Raw genomic sequence first — 22,026 nt, 5'->3', positions numbered from 1 at the left:
TTTAATAAAAAAATTAAATGAAGGCCAAATAATTATGCCTGCACAATGCATACCATAGACTGGACTCACATTCTGGCCAAAGAGCAGCAAACACCATTGTGCCAATGGGTCCTGTTCAGGAAGCATAAAGAAATCTGTATTTAGCCCCCACATATTTTTCTGTTTCTCTATCCCACTCAACTGCCATGGAAACATGATAGGAGAGATGCATCTTTCATTCTGGAAAACCAGTTCCCCATTTAGCTGCTAGGGGGCCTCTAATACACAAAGGAGCCCGACCAACTACAGCCCACTCGTGCCCCTGGTAGGATGAAACTTACTATGGCCCACCACTGCTGTCTCACAGACATAGCTAGCAATCTGGATGCAGCCCAGATTCAAACCTGGAATAGCACTGTCCGGCCGGCACTCGTAGTAGATGCCTTTACACATGTGATATGTCCCAGTGAGCACAAGCCAGAATCTCGACATCTACAGGGAGGGAAAGCTAACCTGAGAGACTAGCTTAACCCCGATATAGCTCTGGTTTTACATAGCCTGGCTATGTTACTGTACGTCCTAGCTGGTGAGAACACTTTCACTTTTCAACCCTATGGTGCTGGGTTTTCACCTGAATGCCTAGGTGTCATTTCACCCAATTTCACCATAAAAATGTTCACTGGGGTAACACACATTTGATTATATAACCAGGTATTCATAGCTTCAGGCCTCCATTGATATTTTGATTCTGTTACTCTTGTTCTTGGAGGATTTTGATCTTTGGTAAAACAGATATTCTGTGGGCAATGCCTGACCTATAAGTATCAATGATGGTCTTGGGGGATTATTTGATTTAAAGAGTAATTTTCAGTAATTACATATTTACATGAATAGTTCATGGTACAAGCAATCTGGTCATCCTCAGCCTGCAGCACCAGCATGCTGAAAACTGAGCAGTATGTGTGAGTGGACCTGGCAGAATTAGGCCTTTACAAATATTTCTGACAGTTTATAATGTAGGGTATTAGCTTCATAGCTTTATAGTTTTATAAAGCTGATTTATGCTTTGCTCATTATTTAACTAGTTCTCCATGCCTGATCCCCTTTAATAGGAACATGTTAGTGTTTGTTTTGCAATGTAAACACATATAATTATCCAACCAAAATGTGACTAAAATCCTGAGGCAACAGACAGTGTTAACCCATGAATGAGCAGACATCATGTAAATCTGCTTACAAACCTTGACAACAAAAAAAAAAAACCAAGTCAATCCAACAGCTGACAGCAGAGCTCAGGCTGTAGAATGTAAGCGAGCGACAGCTGGCCACAAGCTTTCTGGGGACGTGTGCACTTGTGTGTCCTCCTGAACTGACAAAGAACGCAGTGATGGGGTGGGCTCATTTTACCACTTTAAGTATGGAGGGTATTTGTAAGTTCAGCACTAAAATTATTTTATGTGAGTTTCACTAAGGTGACAATATTTTATTTGATGAAAAAACGGAATCACATGCTAATGGAAGAGCCTAATTTAAATTGGCATGTCCTTAAATCGTGCAAAGAATAAATCTACGTCAAATAGCCACTACTAACTCTGTACCAACATGTAATGTGGCTCCCCGTCTCTAACACTGATTACAGTTGGCTGATTAATCTCTAATGGACACTAATATAAGAACATGCTTCAGTTTGAGTGCCAACAGCATAAAAATTAACTTCGCCAGATTGTTTGTCTGTTGGCAATATACATTAATATCAGTTTCCTGAACTTTCAAAATGCCCGCTGATTATTGCATGATAACTGGTAAGGTAATGTTACGATTAGGGGCCGCACTCACTTAAATACCAATAGGGCTCAAGAAACGACTTATGTAAAAATCTAATTTTGCCAATGAGAGTCTCTAAAAGACTGGATTATGTTGTAAGTGGCAATAAAGATCCCCCGTCAAGCACTTTGTGGACGAAAAGTCACTGGTAACTGTCTGGCTATATCTAACGTACATACTGTACCACACACGCACACACACACACACACGGACATAATTATATAAAGGGATGAATGAATCATCAGATACGTGCGAAACAAGTTCACAGTAATGAGCTTAATTGCACTTTTCTGTTGAAGTTAGCTGTCAGTGGGAGCAGAGCCATTGACATTCCATATATGGTGATGGGGGACCCTGGTTCCAGCAGCCTGCCCCCTTAGACCCGTGATACACACGTCTGTCTCTCTCGAGTTACACCAAGGAGCTCATGTGCAAGCCAGCAAGGAGGCTTGCACACTATTTATATCCACCAACCCTATATTTCATAGTGCAAGAAGGTCCCTGCGCTATTTTTGGAGTGACCAATTCACCACTGTTTCAACGAGGCGACATGCACTTTAACCTAACTGTGATTCAGTCATCATTTGTCTTTGCTTTTGACACACAAATACATGCCGGTTTTTCTTGTTTTCTTCAAAAACACTTTGGTGAGTTCAGCAATCACCAAAATCAACTCGCCAAACTGTTTTGTGAAGAAAAAGCAAATGAACACTTTTGTTTTATCATGAGCCAAATTTAAGGACAGATGTTGAATGAATTGACTGTAACATTAGGGGTGGACCAATAGTATCTGGGTCTAAGGATGTCAATATTAGCTGGGCCTATCCCCTCGCTCGGATTCCATGTGACATATGCTGTTCAGTTCGATGCCAAGTTAAATATAGCCAGGTGATGGCAGGCATGACCCACTTGACCCGATGTCAGTCTCAGTAACCAAGCTGACTCCCACACAAAGGTCAGAGCTCTCTCCTAAGGTAGGCCACATCTCTCAGGAAACAAATCAAAGAACGCAGAGGCTCCATGGCAACAAGGTTTCCAATTCTAATTCCCTGGCTGACTTCAGAATAGTGCAGTGAGTGAAAATGGGCTGGATTCAGTCGATATTTAACAGAAATTTAGATTCACGATTAAATACAAGGGCTTGTGTTCTTTTGCTCTTGTCCTCATTCTTTCCTGGCAAGTTCAGCCCTCACCTAATGATAACAGATTTCATTACCATGTGGTAAGAAGAACAGTAGGCAATGAAGACCAACATGTTCAAAAGGGAAACATCTAGGGTCATGATCTTACCTACTGTCTAGGGGATGTGTAGCACTGACTGAAACCCAATCCTTATTAGCCAAAAGTTACTATAATCAACATCAATTATTAAAAATAATGCTTATGTTTCTGTTGCACAATGCCAAAAAAGCAGAAAACATGGATAAAATACACCATGTTTACCAACAATTTTAAAATGAACAAACCTGACATAAACTTTTCTACAGTGGGTGTGGACAAGTTCAGGTCTGTTGCTGAGGTAGTGCGCTCAAAATGCCTGTTATACTCTGCAACTTCTCAACTTTGTCAGTAGGGGGCGTGTTTGCACAAGACTCTGCCCACAGAGAGAACCTCTATCTATGTGTTTCTGTATTGCTTTCATTCAAGTGTTGTTGGCACCCTGTAAGCTTGCTACTATGAAATGTACGATTGATGCTGTCATTGAATTTTTACAAGTATACCCTGGAACTATTCTAGTTTTATTAGGGATTCCCTATGCCTGTGTGTGTCCATGTAATTATTTAAATGTTCTGCTTGTTGAAGCTAGATTGAGTAAAATATAAGAACAGAAGGCTATAATGTATAATGCTATCATCATTTTGCACAAAGGTCTCATTGAAATTTTGTTATTATTGTAATGCTACCTATATTCTACTTTAGTCTGAAGATTTGTTTGCCATTTCACCCAGGCTCCTGTGAACAGGATATTTTACTGCCTCCTGCTCTTCATCGGCAGCTCAGCTGTCCATTACTGGCCATGATGAGCCTCTCATTAGGGACTGACAGACAAAGAAGCGCCCCGATGCCCTGGAGATTTCCCCCAGAGTCCTAGAGAGCAATACATCTGTTTTTTGTTGTTACTCTTCATTGATTAAAGCAGTGTATTACACAGTTAGCTCACTCATCTATTTTCTTGTGTCTGAATCAGTTTCTAATTTAAAAAAAGCAATTAAACAAGCAAACCCCGTGAAACATTCATGAGGGTAGTTTCATTTAAATATAAACTGTCAATGGTAGATGGGCAATTTTAAAAGGAGGTATGAGGAAATGAACTTTTCCAAGGGAACTGAAGATACAGTTTGGGAGATTTAATATTTTGGGGATTTAAATTACAGGCATTTGGCAACACTGACCAGAATAGTCTTCTGTAACTAGTGTAAAAAATCAGAAGCTGCATGGGCTGCTCTCCTCTTATTTTTTGTTGGTGCTTTTTTGTTGCCTAGCAGCAATAACAGGTATATGGAGCAGACAGACAGCACAAATCTTCAAGAAAGACTTTATTCTGAATTTCTTAATAATAATATAATCTATAATTCTGCATGAATTTTTCTTCAGAAATCTGTTGTTAAAAAAATCTTGCTATTTCTGCAGCATTGTTATTGCCTTATAGACTAATCATATTGTTCTTATTGAATTGTTCTGAAAAGGAAAGTTGCTGCTGCTACTGCTGTTATGTGTGTGTGTGTGTGTTTGTTTGTTTGTGGATGCAGGTGGATTGGTTGTGGGGGATCAGGTTACTATCCCTGCGGGGAGAATCACATGGTTCATGATTGAGCCATACTGTGCAGAATGGGTGCAGGGAGGGAAATAGGGCCAGGGGGGTTAAAGTTCTCAATTAGATTCACGTGCAGTGGACTGTCCTATCTGAGAGCTGCAAGAGCAGAGAGAGAGAGAGGGAGAGAGAGAGAGAGAGAGAGAGAGAGAGAGAGAGAGAGAGAGAGAGAGAGAGAGAGAGAGAGAGAGAGAGAGAGAGAGAGAGAGAGAGAGAGAGAGAGAGAGAGAGAGAGAGAGAGAGAGAGAGAGAGAGAGAGAGAGAGAGAGAGAGAGCTCACGTCACTCCCGGGGACCACACACCCTTTTGGGATTGCACAGTGAGGACCTGACTGAAGCCAGGTGTGGTGATCAAACTGAAGCTAGGTTCAGTAGAACTCCGTCCAGAGACAGAGCTGATTTTACAGAAGCTCAGAGCCCAGAGGGAAAACAGACATGTCAGGCAGTGTCATCAGAAGAAACACCAGCAAGCAGGGACTGCACAACCTCCTGAGGTGAGTGTGGCACACGGCAGCCAGCGTCTGCACTGGCACTTCACTAGAAATTCGCCCTGGTTTTTGGAGAAGTGTGTTTGGAGTAGAGTAGATCATAGGATGAGACAAAGCTCTGTCAGAGCCCTTCGCTCTGAGCAGACCCATAGGAAGAGGCCCTCAGGCAGTCATCAGGGCTACATATGCATTATGACGTAAGCCGTTTGCATGCCATTCAGGTAAATCTCATAGGTGAGAGGTATCACAGCTAAGCATACAACACATACACTACGTATGAAGTAAGTCATGTTAGTGCAATTGATCTTGTGCAAGTTAGCTGAGTATTTATGTTTAAATGACGTATCCCTTAAAATGCATCAAGGGAATTTTTGATATATTAACAACTGTTTGTGCCACCACTTGAAATGCATGACTATTTTTTCAATGTTTGTGTGTTTTTTTAACTGTTCCACCAATGCTGTTTATGAATCCTTTTGAAGAAATGTGGTTTGATGCAGAGCCGCAGAAGTGAATAAGTAAATAATAGCGTTTCCCACAAAAACAAAGAATAGAAAGTGATTCTGCAGGCACTGCTCTCTGTCTGCTGTTTATTATGTCTCACTGTGATGCTGATGGCTGGAGGATGGTGTGGTGGGGTGGGGTGGGGTGGGACCCGTCATTGGGGCCCTGGGAATAAGCCTGCTAATGGATGTTATTAGGGGTGACACTTCCTCCCCTCCGCCTGCAGTGTCATTAAGCTGACCTCACACTCCTGCCTCCATTTGTTCAGGGAGGGGGTGGGTTAAAAAGCATGCACACTGACCCTGCACCTCATATACAAGTGTGGCTGCTGTTCAGTATGACCTGCTGCAAGTGGGTGTTAATGTGTGGGTGTCACTGCAGACCTCGCTCTGTAAAGAGATCGAGGCACTGAAACAGAGTACTAACCATACAGAATGCTGTCACTCACAAAACAGGAAGATATATATGCAGTGTGTTCTTAGAGAAGACAGGCAGGGTACATGTGTGGCTGGTGTGTTTCTGGGGGCAGGAGGGAGGGGCTCGAGGGGGGGAGGGGGGGGGGTGGCAATCTTTGATAAGGTGTGATAAGAGGCCCTGGAATGTGTGGGGGGGGGGGGGGGGTTTCTCTGTTTGAGTGAGTGGGCCAGTAAACTCTCATCCAGCCCTCCATCGTCTGCTCCAGCGGTCATTGTCCCCAGGATCCAGGACAGCAAACAGGGATGAAATTTCTGGGGTTCACTCCCTGGAGCTCCCCTCAATTTGGGTGGTTTCAAAAATCCCCACCAATTTTTGGAGTGGAAAAAGCTGAAATGATTCAAAACAAATTTCAGGTCCTTGCTGTTCATGATAAGCTGTTATGAAAGGCACTGGAATCTCGGGGGGATTTCTTTGTTTGAGCCTGATGACAAAATCAGGACTGTTCATTTCTTAAACCTGCATGTATCCACTTATGTAAGTGGCTCTGGATAAGAGAGTCTGCTAAACGTCTAAATGTAAATGTACGTACAATCCTGACATGGTCTAGAACCTAAAATCTAGTTTTTTTGTGCTGTTTATTGCCAAAGCTCCTGTTTCAGAAAATTCCAATGACTGAGTTTAAAGTCCTTGGAGTGTGTTTTCACAGCATCATCAAACCAACATTTGGCCTTGTTCTGTGGTTTCTATTTGCACTGAAACTCGCTTCACAGCGATGACCTCATCCCCCCCCTGCCAAACAACCCTTTCAGTTGCAAATCTCAGAACAGACAGTTATATATTACTTTAACTTTTAATCACCAAAGAGTGTGTGCATTTACTTTAAGTGTCTGATGGGACTGAGAATGAGTCTGAGAAATAAATTCTTCAAAGAAAATGCAAGAAAGCAGTACTTGGAATCACAGATAATTTTGCTGCCAGCAATGAAAAAATCTTAAGTTTAGGAATTTGGCTTCATAGAAGTATTGCAGACAAGAAATCTGTTTTGAGAAGAAAATTCTCACTCATCACACGTGGAATATTCCTACTTATTATCTGCAAACAAACAAGGAAATTAATCCAGGGCTTGGATTGTGATCCAGGAAATGAAGTCCGCAAAAACAAGGAGAAAACCACTGAATGTCATTGTGTCCATGTCCTTTCTGTTGACACAGCCACAGGAAAGCTGTGTCTCTGCCCAAACACTAAATTAACCTTGACTCTTGGCCAGTGATACACTAATGACCACAATGTGAACCTCACAGTGTGCTTTGCAAAGGTATTAGAGACACTGATACTCATTTGAAAAACAGGTGATGTCATGTTAGCTTGGGAGTCTGAAAATAAAACACACCTCTCCTGCTATAAACCCCATGTTGGGCCCATCTAAAATTAACATGTTGTATGCATGTTTCTGAAAGGCCCAACACAATGCAAAAAGAGCAATGATGTCTTCTGATGTACAATAATAACAATAATTATTGGCTACATTCTTTATGAAATGAATTGTCTGAAATATTTTTGTTTTTGAGAATGCAAGATTTTTATTATGTTTAGCTACAAATGAGAGCCTTTAAAAAATAAGACTAATGGAAGACAAGTATCCATTCAAATAAAAAATTCAAATTAAAGTTGGTGTACTTAAGTCTTCATTTTCAAACATTTACAGACATTTCAGAGTTCCGAAAACCCCCATTCCCAAACGATTAGTGTATCTGAGGCTACAATCTATACTGTATAGCAAGTTGTTTGGCTAGTGAACTGAGAGGATTGATCACATTAAAATGGGAAAGTTCCTGACCAGCTGCTTCGTGATCCCTCTCTGACAGACTGACGGCACAACGCAGCATAGACGATGCAGAGGAGAGCGAGCGAGAGCGCCGCAGGCGGGCGAGGGAGGCGGCACGCGCCCGTGGTGGGGGAACAGACTCTGGGGGGGCCCTACAGGACAGTGTGCCTCAACCCGAGAGCAGTACGCCCCAATCTGCGCCCCATTCTGAGAACAGTGAACCCCGATCCAAAGACAGCGTGCCCCAGTCTGAGGACCGAGCACCCGCAAACAAAGAGAGAGCGTAAGTCACAACAACTCGCGTTGACCAACTGGGCCTCACAGCTTCTGTTAATTACAAGGAGACAATAGGCAGTTTGAACCTGATATCATCCAGAGCGTCCCAATTGTCTCTTTGTGAAACTGTCTCTGTGGGAGGCCACAGCGGGGGGGGGGGTTGTTTTCGTGTTGTGTTCCTGGTGAATGCAGAAAATTAGCATGTTCAGCAGTTCCACGTCTCCGTTGGCTTCATTAGCGCAGGGCCTGAAATGCTAAGGAAGGTGGAATCAACAGCGCCGGGATGCTGACTGCGATTCTGCAATGCCGCAATCGCTGCGCTGTCGTCAGCGTGTGTGCGCGTGACGAGCGGGTCTGGGCTGTGAGAGACACGCTGTTGGTTGTGGTAGAAATGCTCAGGGCAGGTCTTCGCAGTTATCTGGGGAGAATGAGGACTTGTGCCGACGGAAGGGAGAATGTGCTAGTGTGCAGATATTTGTCCCACAGGATGGAGTTCGTTTCTCCATCTGTTCCACTCGATGCCTTCACACCGTTTTCCAGTCGACACCTTTACTGGCTGAGACGCTGGTGAGCAGACGATGCCTTAACATTTGGTTTAAAACTACGACCTTGACACAACCAATGTTTGTCTTGCACTTTTTCTCACAAGTAAATTATTGTTGTTTTTTTAATTCACAAGCACAATTTAGTAAATTCAGAAATAACCTAAATGAATTCACCGCAGTTTAGCAACTTCAGTAATAAGCTAAATTAATTTGGAAAACTGTTAGGCAGAAAATAAATTTCACTTGGGTGTATTTGTAAATCAAAGTTTAATGTTGAATGAGTCTATGCTTAAAGCATGTTACAATGCCAGTGGATTATCTCTCAAAAGGGTTATACTGAGAAAATATTGTTGTACTTAATCTGAGAGTCCCAGCTTGTGTGCACACTGTTGCTCTATCATAGAAAAACTGTCATGCTTGGGATGTGGGGGACATTCTGTCTGGGAAATTCCTGAGCAGAAAGAACAAACTTTCCTCACAAGGTTTTTAATGAATGGGAAAGAGTGAAAGACTCTTAGTGCTGATGCTCTGTGCTGCTCTGTTTCCAGACTGGACGCTGGTTTAAAGCCCGGCTGCCAGGCAACTCTGGAGGAGGACGAGGGCTTCAGCAACTGGACCCTGAAACCGGGGGGAAGCCATCAGCATCACCCAGGGCAACGGAGCCCTGGAGGAGCCCCCAGCGCTGATGGGAGCCTCCTCTTCCCAGCACACCTGACTTCTAAACTGCAAGAAGAAGAGGAGGAGAACAGGGATGAGTATGCGATGAAGGAGAGAGAGAGGAGTGGGGAGCAGGACCAGAGGGAGAGGGAAGAAGTCGAGGAGGAGGAGCGGACAGATTCAAAGAAGGCAGAGCTGGACACACGAAAAACAGAGGAAAAGGTGCTTTTCACTAGAGAATATTGTTTTCTACCATTTAAACCATGACATGAATAGATCCTCTGTACAACTATATTTGATGTTGTAGGATCAGCATATTCTCAGTATGTAAAACAAAGGCATAAGAACAAGATGATTGAGTCTGATTGGATGTGCAATATCACAGAGCTGACTACTGGGGACTTTTTGTGAGAGGATTGGAAGGATGCTTACTGAACTCTGCATTTCCAGGGTGAGGACAAACAGACAAAGGTAACATATGTGTCCAGCATCTTTCTGCACCAGGAAAAGAGACGCATAATCTCCAATGGAGATGCAGCAGGAGAGGAAATGACATCATGCACAGTTACGACTAAAAGGACACAAAGGTAGCGTGCATATACATGAATAAGAATGATGCTTCTCTCCACAGGTGAATGCTAATGGTGCATTCAAAATCTAAATCATATGTCTGCTCAATTAAATTGCATTGCAAGTAGCAGCACCAGATTATTGCATATACTTTTAGCGAACCTTGTAAAACCAAAGTAGAGTAGCGTACATTTTTATTGACTCCTATTGTGATTTACTTTGCAGCATTGCATGAAACTGACACAGACATGGGAGGGTTTCTGTCTTAGCTTTGGAGGGCTTCTAACATCATCATCTGGCATCAAATCAGGTGCCACTGAGGTTATTTAATGTTAATTTTATCTTTATATAATAATGTCATCATTATAACAACTTCAGATGCAGCACCACAGAGGCATGATCCCCAGCCTGTTCAGTAAGGGAAGTGGGAATATAGACCAATCGCATTTCTCCCTCTCTCCCTCCTGTTTGGGGGGTAGGAGCCGCAGTGTGCTGGAAGAGGTAGAGAATGATACGAACAAGGTGGAGGTGAAGGGGGAGATGATATGGAGAAGCCAGAGGGGGAAGGGGAGACGAGAGCAGGAGGAGCAGCTCTGGAGGAGGCAGCTGGAGGCTGAGGCGCAGCTGGAGGAGCTGAGGAAGAGGAGAGAGGAGCGACGAAGGGCCCGTGAGGAAGATGAGCGGAGGAGGGAGGAAGAAAAGCGCCAACAGCTGATACAGGAGGAGGTGAATGTAGACACAACACACACATGCACACATGCTTACATGCACTCACATAAGGCATTATACAATTATATGTAGAAGCTTTAAGTGAACAAGAATTGTGGAATGGTAACTCATATTGGCTAATGTGAGTAATAGTTGATATGATTGGTTTGGGATTCTTACAGGAGAACAGGAGGCAAATGAAGGCTGAGATAGAGAGGAGGCGGATGGAAGCGGCAGAGAGGATGAAGAACCTCAGCATCAATGAGGGGGAGGAGCCTTTCAGCCCAGTCATCCCCAAGAGCCCCACCTTCAAGGTACATTTCCACCCCCACTTTACCCAAAACCACCAATCACATCTCACATAGCAGGAAATGCATTATTTTGAAAGGTGGTCTGGTCATATTTACAGCTTATCCCTGCTTCAATATTATTGGCTCGGAGTTCCAATGAGATCAATTTCTTCTTTTTTTCCCATAAGCTGATTTTTGTTTTCCCACCAAATTCCTGTTTTTCACTTTCACTATTTTGTGTATGGTCATGACATTATGTCATCATTTATCAGCTGTCAAGAGTGTTCAAGTGTTCTGTATTATTTCAACAGAAACTGCTCATACAGTTTTACCCTGTAAGTTGAACCATTAGAAAGAAAAATTTATTGCAAGTGTGACGTTGTGTTTTGTGATGTGGGGTAATGGTGTTGTTCTTACTAAGGATGCCTTCTCTCTTGCACACTGTGTACTCAATCATGAGTACACAGTGTTCAGATGTGTGGGAAAGGCATGTGGGTTAGTACTGGTTATGCCACCTTTTCTCTCTCATTCTGTAGTGTGAACTATCCTTCATTTCTTCATTTTTCTTTCAAAGGCATCACTCCCACCTTCCTTGTGCTGCAGTATGTGTGATGTCTTTGGTGGAAAATGGACTGCACTGTGTGTTGCATGTGATTCTTTTAAGGCACCAAAGGTTGTCCTCCAGAAACAGCAACAACGAAAATTAAGAACAATGAAAATGTTGGGATGATGAGTAAAATATGAGAACAACCAATTTTGTTGCAGAAATAGCAACTACAGTACACACTAAGTAGACTGAATTTTAATGATACGGTACAGTCATTACAATGCAGACAATGGGGTTTGTTTAGCTCAATAGACTGGTTTTGGCTCATCAAAACCACCGCTTAAACTGGGTTTGAAAGAACAACTTTAAGTGCCCTTTAAGAGCTAATGGGTTTCTATGCACTACACACGGTTCTTTTTTAAAACTTATTTTCCTCTAAAGCATCAGTTACATGTCGTATTTCAATGTTTGTTTTTACTGAGTTTCATTGTGTAAATGCTACTGTAAGTCAGGAATATGCCGCCATACTAAAAGGGAATGACTTTAGTACTATCCTTTGATTTGTGCTGAAAAACTACTGACAGTTGATATTGCTCAATCAAAAGCTCAATAAAAACATGCCTAAGGATTATGAAGGCAATTCCTGTGTGAAAACAATGATTTATTCCATTTCTGTAGAATTACAAAGTCTTTTTCTTCTAGCTATTTTAAAGCACAAAAGGGACTTTGAGGTTTGACCATATAAATTTGGTGTCTAATGCCTGTCTAGTCTGTGGGTTTTTCTGTTTCTGTCATTCACGCTGTCTGTGTGTTTACAGAATGAGACAGAGGAGAGGGTGACTGCAGAAAACACAAGCTCGGTGAGTCAGGGTCAGAGAGGCTCGTGCTGTTTCTCAGGTGAAGTTCTTACTTGCACCACCAGGGACAGTTTGTGTGTGAGTGAAACGTGAAACTCATGGAGTGGTTTCCTCTCAAAGGTGGAAAGTCCTGGGGTCAGAAAGTTAAAGTCCTGCCATGTGTTTCTTCCACCCCGGAACTCAGCCAACTGATTTCACAAATTAGTTCTACCTCCTGGCTGAGGAACTGTGCCAATTAGTAAATCCAGGTGATTGGAACAAAATTCTGGGGAGGACTTTTACTTTCTGAACCTGGATTCAACCTCCCTCATAGCTTCCCATGTGTTCTTAAACACATAGCTTTCGGGTCCACAGTATGAAGCAAAAAAGATGACAAAGGGCAAAGGGCCCTTTCTCAGCTATGTTCCCTGGCCAGGATAGCATTCTGGAGAGTGAGGGCATGCCTTTTGCAGAGGAGTTTCCCAAATTCATTTTAGGATCCAAGAAGGGAGTTGATTTAACACATAATATTTCTGTGTACTGGTGTGGATGTTGTTTGATTGAAAATGACATACTAAAGATGTGCTGCAGCTGACCCCAACAATGTGTGTCTGTACATTTTAACTGTGCTCTTTCATAGATTATTGAAAGGACAGAATCCTTGAACCGGTCCCTGAAGAAAAAGTGAGTTTCATGTCTTTAGGGAAGTTGAATGCTTGGCTGCACGGCACCACCCAGTCTGCTGTACTGGATTTTCAGTTATAGCCAGCTCTCCCAGCAGTCTGAAAATTGCATTAGACCAACACAACAAAATGTATGTGATGTAAGAGCCATCAACGGCTAAAAACAACAATCATTCAAATAATTTCAAATTGTATGTGGGTGATTGGTAAGTTTTCCTGCATTTTCCTGTCTTAAGTTTGTCAGCTCTGGAAATTTTTAAGGTGACAGAGGAAACGTCCTGGGATGTCTCTATTAGGAGAGACATGAGAATCTCTCTGTCTGTTCTATGCAAAAAGGAGAGTGGGGAGGGAAGCATTAGATAAGGACTTAAATGATTAAAAATGATGAAGGACACCCCCTCTTCCTCCAGTCACTCTTCATGTGTGTTGGAGTCTGAATGATGTCATCCTGCTAACCCAGTCCAAATACATTCTGCCTCTGCAGTCATTTGTCCATCATCCTTAAGGAATGACTTCAAATACAGATATGTTGACCACAGTCATGTAACTGAAACAATAGGGCTTTTACTAAGATATTGAACGGTTTAACATTATGAGACTTATCACTGCTGAGGCGTGGCTGTAATACCCATCTGTGATGATATATTGTCACAGGTACTGATAAAACATCTTCGTTTGTCATCTTTCTTTGCTGCTTTTAGATTCAGAAAAAACCCTGCTTCTATTTTTTTGTGCATGGATACTTTTTTCTTTACTGTTTGTTGAGATCATTGTCTCCTGCAGTATGATTTGAATGGTGCACTGTGCTATTAGGCTGTAAATCCATCTGAATTCATGATTAATGCTATGAGTGGCTTTGTGCCAGAGTCACTGAGATGCTGAAAGACAACATTAACAGATGGTAATGTGGCTGACACAGTGATTCTGGCATAGGCTGAAACATGAGCCACAGTGTAATGTCTGAATGCTAACTGTTCCGGTCTTTCATTTATTAAGCATTATGTCAGAACTCTTCATCTTTACAATATGGGAATGGTCTTTTTAAAGAGGAGATACAATTCTTTCATTGGACCATGGCCAGGTTAAGACTCGATGCTGATGCTGCAGTGTTGTTTCCTTGGTAACAGTGTGAAGACGCTGCCCACGTTCCATGTCTCCACGATCGATGACAGACTGAAGCAGTACACTCACGCCCTTGAGGTGACCATCCCTTGACTTTCTCATTTATCTCATTTTTTGCACTAGAAAGAGGAAATAAAAATTATGACATTGACAGCATTTTTGAGGAGGTGAAGAACTTTCTTGCTCAAAACCTTGGTCTCCCACTCCATAAGTCAGCAGATTTCCCACATCAAATTTACCACATCACACCACCAGTGGGTGAGGAGCCGAACCCAGATACAGGGCTCTTCCTGGAGACGTGAATCTGCCAGAAAGGCCTGATCAGTGCAATATTACTCACATGATGAGCAGAGCTTGGGTGACCGATTCTCTGTTTGTAGAACCTGTGTGGCTCATGTGGCCTGTGCTCTGTGCTTACAGACGTCATCCAGAGAGGGCCGGCACACTCTGACTGACCTGCCCCGCTCCCCGGAACCTGTGGCCTCAAAGAAGAGCCTGTTTGAGGCTGGGGATGCCTGGAGCCAGGGCACCACCAAGAACCAACAGCACAAGGTAAGAGTGCACAACAGACCCCTCTGTAGGGAGCAAAAGAGTGACCAGGGCAATGAAGAAGTGAATGGACCACTTGGTTACATAGTTATTGAGGGAGAAGGTGAAAGGAGAGTGTGCAAGTGAGGGGTGGAGGGAAGAAGTGAGTGAGTTAGATTTTCAAACCTTGGTGTTTATACTGTAAATGATACTCTCTCATTGTCTATTTTTCAGTACAAGTGTAACCTACTTCCTGACTCCTAGTAGTTGTCTCATGGTATTTGTCTTCCAGGATGCAGATGGTCTTAAAGTGGGCATGGCAGGTATGGTCTCTCACTGGGTGAAGGAGAATCCTGAGAGCTGCAGCAGAAAGTTCCTCTCAAAACCATCTGTGAGTTTATGTGACCACCAGGAATACAGACTTAATTTTCCATCTACCTGAACTGCTTCAGTGGGTTTGTTTAAAGCCTGTCCAAGTGTGACTACTGTATGGGAGAAACTGCAAATATCTGCTAAACATTCTGAAACACCTTTACACAGCCCATGACCAAAGAGAATTGGTGTGCAGACTCATGTAGCTTTACCTTTGCTGACAGAAAGTGCAGGTCACATAATCCTCTGTATACTTCCCTTTTGGTCCTTCCTCAGTTTCCTTCCTTCATCCTTCTTCTTCTCTGCTGTTCTCCCTTCTTCTTCCCTCTCCAAGGTAACCTTTTTTAAAATAATTTAAATAATTGTCTCTGCTTTTATTACCCTACATACTGCAGGCAGGTTTTCCTGAACTTTTAGAGAGATGTTTAGACTGTTACATTATTCTTGTAAATATTTTGGTGAACTCAGTAAAACCAGTGAGTGGGTGGTTTGTTTGGATTTCAAAGACATTTGCCAGACCTGGTCAGACTGGACACAATGCCACAGTGTCCAGCAAAGGTTATCCCCTTGTGATGAAAATGAAGCATTGCAACACAAGCAATACTTGCTCCTAAAAATGTTGTAGACGTATTTCCTTTCTTTCCATGTTGTCTCCTCTGAAAAGAGTGTCGGAGCTGGTGATGTGCTGAACAAAAAGAACCTGTGGGAGTCTGTAAGAGCCACCTCCTCTGGGGGGTCAGCAGAGAAGGTGAGTCATGTGCATTTTTGTGCGTGTGGGGGGAGGGGGGGTATATAGGGTTTGGTGTTCAGGAAAGGCAATAATAATGCTAAGTGGTGCTAGGGGTGTTTGGATGGGTGGGGGGGGGGGGTGATAATGACCAGCTGAAGCTGCAAATGGCTGAGTCACATTCTGTCCCATAATTAGTTCTGCCAGAACAATCACCACCTTCCATCACTTTAATGAATGCAGCATGCACAGGTCCCTGGATGATGGACAGTACTGGTGAACACATTCCCGTACAGCCTTCCAGAATAGTGGAGGAAGCAATGCCAATGCCAGTGTAACAGCATATGATATACATACCAAAGCTAGTGTAAGGTGCCAAATTCAGTAGTTAAGGTTTCAAAGGTTGATTAGCAAAGCTCAGATTCACTCATCTATGCTCCAGGCAGGTTATGTTTGACATAATCCACGTTTGCAACCAAAAAAACTAATAAATCAATTAAAAATGTACACATATATTGAATTAATTCACTGTAACATGAAACAAATACATTATGATCATTCACTAAAATTAGGAGGCAAATAGCACCATCTATTGTACTACAACAGCAAATGTGAAGGGAGAGACAGAGGAGGAAATCCTAGCCAGTAACCATGTGTGCAACATGTATTGATGCATTTAATATTGCAATTGTGCCTTTAATATTGCAACATTTTTCATTCAGCCTAATCTGTATGTCTGTAGTACCATGGGCAGAAAGTGGTGATAGTGTGTGGTGCTTTTTACAGAGTTTTTCACAGGTCGCATATACAACCCAAACTTAAACTATCATAACTTTACATAATGCAGTGTATAATGCAGTATATAAATGAAATTTGCATTAGCATTACATTATTAAGAATTTTTCAGTTTTTCAGTATCATCACAACACCTTCCTATCTCATAATTGCATTGAATGTCTACATATGGAATATAAAGAAATCAGTAAATTGAGGACAGTATTCAGAACTTGATAGGTATTGATAATTATATATGAATTTGGCATTGCATGGTTAGCTTCAAGTTACAAGTTTAGCTGCAAACATGAACCAAATTAATTACTAGATAAAACAAGTCATAATTACAATATCAGTTCAGGTTGTGCTTCGTAAATGTTGAATGTTTCTAATTCCTTTTCTTTTTTCTTAGGGCCCCCTTTGTGGTAAAAGATACACATTTGTTGTGACAGGTCATGGGAAATATGAGAAGATGCCAGTCAATAGCAGTGGTCATGAGTAACTGAGTGCAACATCAAGTAAGAGACTTATAACTGTCTTTCTTTTTTATCACCTTCCTAATTCAGTGTCAACTCACCCATAATTATTTATTTTGTGACAGACAGCATTTGTGCATGTGTATGTCTGTGTATTTGTGCATGTGTGTGTCTGTGTGAGTGTGTGCGTGTCACTTCTGTGTGTGCACGTGCATGTGTGTTATGTGTGTATGGCAGAGTATCTATTTGTGTGTGCGACATGCAATATCTGTGTGTTGATGTGTGTGCCATATAATGTCTGTGTGTACAGTATTTTTTGCCTGCATTATTTTTATGTATGTTTGGGATGCAGTATCTCTATCTGTGTGGATGCGCTTGACACTGAATTTGTATGTGTGTGTGTGTGTGTGTTGTGGGGGTTACTTGCAGTACATATTTATATGAATTTGTTTGCCAGTTTTGTATCTGTCTGTGTTTGATGTGCAAAGAGCAGTATATACATTCCTCCAGTATGGGGGTGCTGATGCATGTTGATGGGTTGTGTTCCAGTTGAATTTACTAATCCCTGAATAACTCAAGTGGATAGAACTTAAGATATGCTTAAGATGCTGGTAGCTCATCAAGCAGGGACATGCATTCGTTTATAAACAGGATTAGGAAGCCTTCCGAAAACACATAATTTGGGAATACAAGAGATGATAATTATTTATAACTAAGGATAATCCACATATACATGAAAATACAGCTGTTTAAATTGCATCCTCAGGCTTGCTTAATGCTGGACTCTGAACATTTATCATGGCTGCCTAAATTAAATAGGAGTCTAAATGTAATGTAATGCAGTAAGCCTGGAAGTTTGAAATTGAAGAAAAAAACCCCAGACAGAGACCCATTCCTTTGAGGAAAACAACTGACCAAAGCATCTCATCATGTGCAGTGTTAGGAAATGTGCTGAAAAAGAACAAAGTAGATTAATTTTTGTTTGAAATTTACTTACAGAAATGTATGCGGATTACAGACAGTCAGACATCAGTTAACAAAAACTCAATTAACATTTCTATACAATCTTATATACAGGTAGCGAATGAAATTCTCAACCACTGCTATAAATGTATTTCCTGTCTGGGGCTGAATGCCGAGTGAAAACAGTTCTTGTTTCCTTTTTCGATGGTAGGAAATATTTTTACTGAGGAAGGTATTGTAAACTGTAAACTTTAGTGTTCCTTTCAGAGTAAAACAAAATTATAGGCAGTTCAAGACAGTTATGGTGAAACGACATATCTTAGCAGATACTCTTAACATAAAATATTTGTCATCAGCTAGGTACTATTGTGCTCAGTTCTATTATTTAAGCAGTAAAACCCCCCTATATTATCAGACAAAGCAATCCTCATGTCTTATCCTCATCAGGATTGACTTCAGAAGAACCTGTTTTCGTTCTATACTCCTTCCCATTACTCACTCCCCATCCCATATCTGGAAATTATTTGCCATTATTTTCCATTTCTGTTCAACCTGACACAAGCCCACTTTAAGAGTCTGCAGTAACACTGGGAAACATTTCAAGCCAGCATTTCCAACAGCCAACAACCACAACCAACAATTTTTTTCAAGAAAACACCCACATTCCATAGCAATATGGGGTTCAAGCTCATATTTTTCCAAGACATCCTTAACTTTCCCAAACCATGGGCATCATTCCTGAGACAAAATGCCCTGTCAGCATGCTGTGCCATCCATCCCATTAATGTCACCCCAAAGGGCCTTGGCTGGTCTGTGTGATGAGAAGTCCCGTTTGCTGGCCTGCTCCAAGGACTTTCTGCTCAGCAGCTCTGTGTTTCAGGCCTACTGCCAACCTGGCACAGACAGCCAACCTCCTGCCATGCCTAAAACAATCTTAGCCACGCTTCTCACTCCCACTGTCGCACCCACTTTTCTCCTCCCGAGGAAGCATAAAGCGTACTGTCTTGTGAGACATCTGGGGCAGCCTGTGTGTGTGCCTCATTGTTCAGATACACACGCATGGATGGATTTGTGCAAATCCATGCATGTGTGCATACTTTGTATCTACCCTACCCATAATGCATCTGGAGAACCAACAGTGAAGCCTCTACATATTCATCATTCACCTTTTAAAAGCACAGAGAGAATGGAACTAAACTAAGCCAAAGATGGATTCATCCTCACAAAGTATATCACCACTTACAAAAGTAGCAATAGCAGGTAAAAACCTGCCATTCAGTGTGTCTTGGATTCTTAGTTTGGTAAGAAATAAGCACCATATTGTCGATTTTGTAAAGAGAATAAAAAAAATATCTAAAAATATGAATAAAAATAGCAAAAAATGAAAAAGAAAAGTTTGGAATTTATATATGAAAGCTATTGTCAGATTTGCATTAAATACTACTGTTATTTTAATATTTTAAAAGCAATTTCCAAAAATGTAACATGATAATGGCCAATACCAAACTAACCAATTAATTTCAGGGTTATACATTTTATTTATTAACAATGAACATACATTATATATCTCCATTGATGGATGATTGTAAATTCAATTTGGAACAGTTTACACTGTTCTGTAAAACCTTTGAAATATTTCCAAAAATGTGATTCTGTGACACACATCAGGACACGTGTCAGTGAACCCCCAGTTAGTTTCTTCTTGGATAAAACTGAGAATTGAAGTTCTTCATGTTAAGTAAAATAAATTAAGTGATTTCACATTGTAAATGTATTTATTTTAGGGGGACCTTTGAATTTATCAATAATTTGTGTAAATTTGCCAGCCAAAAAAGTCTCCTTTATAATCTTCAATCTAATTGTCCCACAGTTATGTCAGAAAACATGATATCTTTTAAAGCATAAATGCTAAAATATTAACATTTCAAACTGAGGGCTCCAGACAACCCCCAACCTCATGCCATTACAGGCAGATTGGGTAAAAACTGTTGAAGTACTTGTTTTCTACTACTGGCCAATTCACCACTGTAAACAGAATACACTTAGCTAACACAGTAAGATACAACGCAATTTTAAAAGCACTTGTGTCATACTGTACCTTGATATCTATGGCACACCATCTAAGCTGCCAATTGGACAGATTTGGCTAGTTGTGTATTTAACAAGAGCTATTAAATTCTGAAATATTATGGTCTGATCAGATATACAATCGTAACATTATAACTATCACATTTGGACAGGTTAATTTGTTGGACAAACACTATATTATTCCCTGTTTAATTACAAAACGTTTACCCCCATTTGAATAACTCAATAGTCTAAATTATTCATCTGTCGTTTTTGAGACAGAAAACCCTTTCGCAACTCTGTTAAAGTCTTTCGGCTCTTCATCCTGGTGTTTGCGGTTCAGCAGCCCCATTTCAAACACAGTTGAAGTTTTCTTGAGGGGCCTAGCGGCAGCTTCCCTAAGCTTCCTGGCATCGAACCTGGGGCTGTACAGGAGGAGAGGAAGCCGATGGACAAACGCTGGGACGTCCTTTGGCTTTTCCTTCACCACTTCCGGTTTCTCTGCCTCCTGCTGGTTATTGTTGATCTGCTGAATGATGTTCTCCTCGGTGGAGAACATTTGGAACAGGACAGCGTCCCACATCTTTGTGGCCCTCGGGGTGGCTTTTCCCTTGTCCGACTGTACGCTGGCCTCCGAAGGTGTATCCTCTAGCTTCTGCTCTTGACTGTCATCGGGGACTTGTGTAATGGCCTCAGGGTCTGGAAACTTGGGCTCCTCCATTTCCACAACCATGTGCTTCTTGAGGCGTGACCAGCCGCTGAGCTTGGATTTCATGCCCAGTGATTTCTTCACCACTTTCCCCAAAAGTTGTTCTTTGGCGGATGAGTCATCTTCCTGAGCCTCCTTCTCTGCTGTCAATGGTACAGCTGCTGCCTCTTCCTTAGTAGGGACTTTCTCTGGAGGGACTTCCTCTTTCGAATGCGCTGCTTCTACAGTCAAAGCTTTGTCCTCGTCTTTCTGCGCATCGCTTGGCAGTTTGTTGCTTGTCGTCGTTTTAGCAGCATTTGCATCCTGAGTTGGAGTTTTTGTCCTGGAAAATGGGGACGCTAACTTGTTTGCCCCATCCGTCTCAGCTCCAGAAACCTCTCCTTCAGATGATAGTGAGGCAGGCGTGACATGCACATCCAAAGCTGCTATTTCAACAGTTTGTGCTTCAGGTGTGGTCTTTGTAACTGGAGTGGTTGGGGTCTTGGGTCTTTGCACCTCCAAAGTAGGTGTTTTAGCTTTTGGTAGCTCTGGAGGCGGCGGCGTTGCACTCTGCATTCCATAAGTCGGGATTTTGTGTGCTTCCTCTGCTTCAGGTACTGATGTTTTTGGTACTTCTGCCATCTCTGCTGGCCTCACCTCATCAGCTGGCATCTTTGGTGTTAAGACTGTAGGAGTAATTTCGGATACTGAGATCTGAGGTACTGAACCCTCATTTGTGGGAGCTGTAACTGTGGTTTCCCTGGTAGGTGTTTTGGGCCTCTGTGGTTCTTTAGAGGATGATTCGGGCACAGAGATGTCATTCCAAGGACGAGACACTTCGGACACCCCATTAGTAGGTGTCTTAGGCCTAGACGTTCCAAAAGTGGGTGAAATAGTCCGGATTCCCCCATACGCAGCATACTCAGCAGGAGTCAATCCATAATACTTTGATTTAGGTTTCGGTTTATATGCTTCATATGTTGGCGTTCTTGACCTTTGATATCCAAATGAGGGAGACACAGATTGGCGTCCTTCATATGTTGGAGTCTTGGATCTTTGGTAGCTAGGCAGGGTTGTTGGTGTAGTTGCTTCACTGGAAGCACCCTTGGGTGTTAGAGGGATATGCATAGAATTTTCCAGTGAAGTTGTATTCAGTGGAGGCAGACCATTTGGAATTGTTTGACTTATATCATCAGATTCTGGAACCTTCAGCTGATTGTTTGAAGTAGCGACTTCAGACTCAGAGGGTTTCAGGCTTACAGCATCAGCCAAAGGTGTTTCAGCAGCAACAGCAATGGATGTGGGTGTTTTGCTTCTCTCTTTGTCTGTAGTAGCCTGCGCATCCTGGG

At 42.1% G+C, this 22,026-nt stretch overlaps 2 protein-coding genes across 3 annotated transcripts; one reads left to right on the top strand and one right to left on the bottom strand.

Moving 5' to 3' along the window:
- Positions 1-4,857: 4,857 nt before the first annotated feature.
- LOC118227038 (non-muscle caldesmon-like) lies at positions 4,858-17,031 on the top strand. 2 transcript variants are annotated; one of them, XM_035417121.1, is made up of 14 exons: positions 4,858-5,108; positions 7,889-8,131; positions 9,218-9,548; positions 9,777-9,913; positions 10,376-10,622; positions 10,787-10,918; positions 11,206-11,229; positions 12,260-12,301; positions 12,918-12,961; positions 14,088-14,160; positions 14,503-14,634; positions 14,903-15,001; positions 15,647-15,730; positions 16,896-17,031. In XM_035417121.1, exons 1-14 carry the CDS (start codon positions 5,050-5,052, stop codon positions 16,983-16,985), a joined length of 1,737 nt encoding a protein of 578 aa, XP_035273012.1. In that variant the 5' UTR covers positions 4,858-5,049; the 3' UTR covers positions 16,986-17,031. The 2 variants fall into 2 exon arrangements, with proteins under 2 accessions (XP_035273012.1, XP_035273013.1); XM_035417122.1 differs by lacking the exon at positions 11,206-11,229.
- Positions 17,032-20,245: 3,214 nt separating this feature from the next.
- On the bottom strand, positions 20,246-21,349 carry LOC118228182 (proline-rich protein 33-like). Its single transcript, XM_035419519.1, has one exon. It carries the CDS (start codon positions 21,347-21,349, stop codon positions 20,246-20,248), a length of 1,104 nt encoding a protein of 367 aa, XP_035275410.1.
- Positions 21,350-22,026: the final 677 nt, after the last annotated feature.

Source organism: Anguilla anguilla, chromosome 5 (assembly GCF_013347855.1).
Source record: "Anguilla anguilla isolate fAngAng1 chromosome 5, fAngAng1.pri, whole genome shotgun sequence".
NCBI lineage: Eukaryota > Metazoa > Chordata > Actinopteri > Anguilliformes > Anguillidae > Anguilla > Anguilla anguilla.
This window is presented reverse-complemented; position numbering and strand designations above follow the sequence as displayed.

Bases quoted from the DNA above. Each gene is read 5' to 3' on its own strand.
- LOC118228182 (XM_035419519.1), bottom strand. From the start codon at position 21,349: ATGCCAGCTGATGAGGTGAGGCCAGCAGAGATGGCAGAAGTACCAAAA.
- LOC118227038 (XM_035417121.1), top strand. From the start codon at position 5,050: ATGTCAGGCAGTGTCATCAGAAGAAACACCAGCAAGCAGGGACTGCAC. The intron at 9,914-10,375 runs GTAGCGTGCATA...TTTGGGGGGTAG, and splicing joins ACGACTAAAAGGACACAAAG to GAGCCGCAGTGTGCTGGAAG. The intron at 15,002-15,646 runs GTGAGTTTATGT...TCCTCTGAAAAG, and splicing joins AGTTCCTCTCAAAACCATCT to AGTGTCGGAGCTGGTGATGT.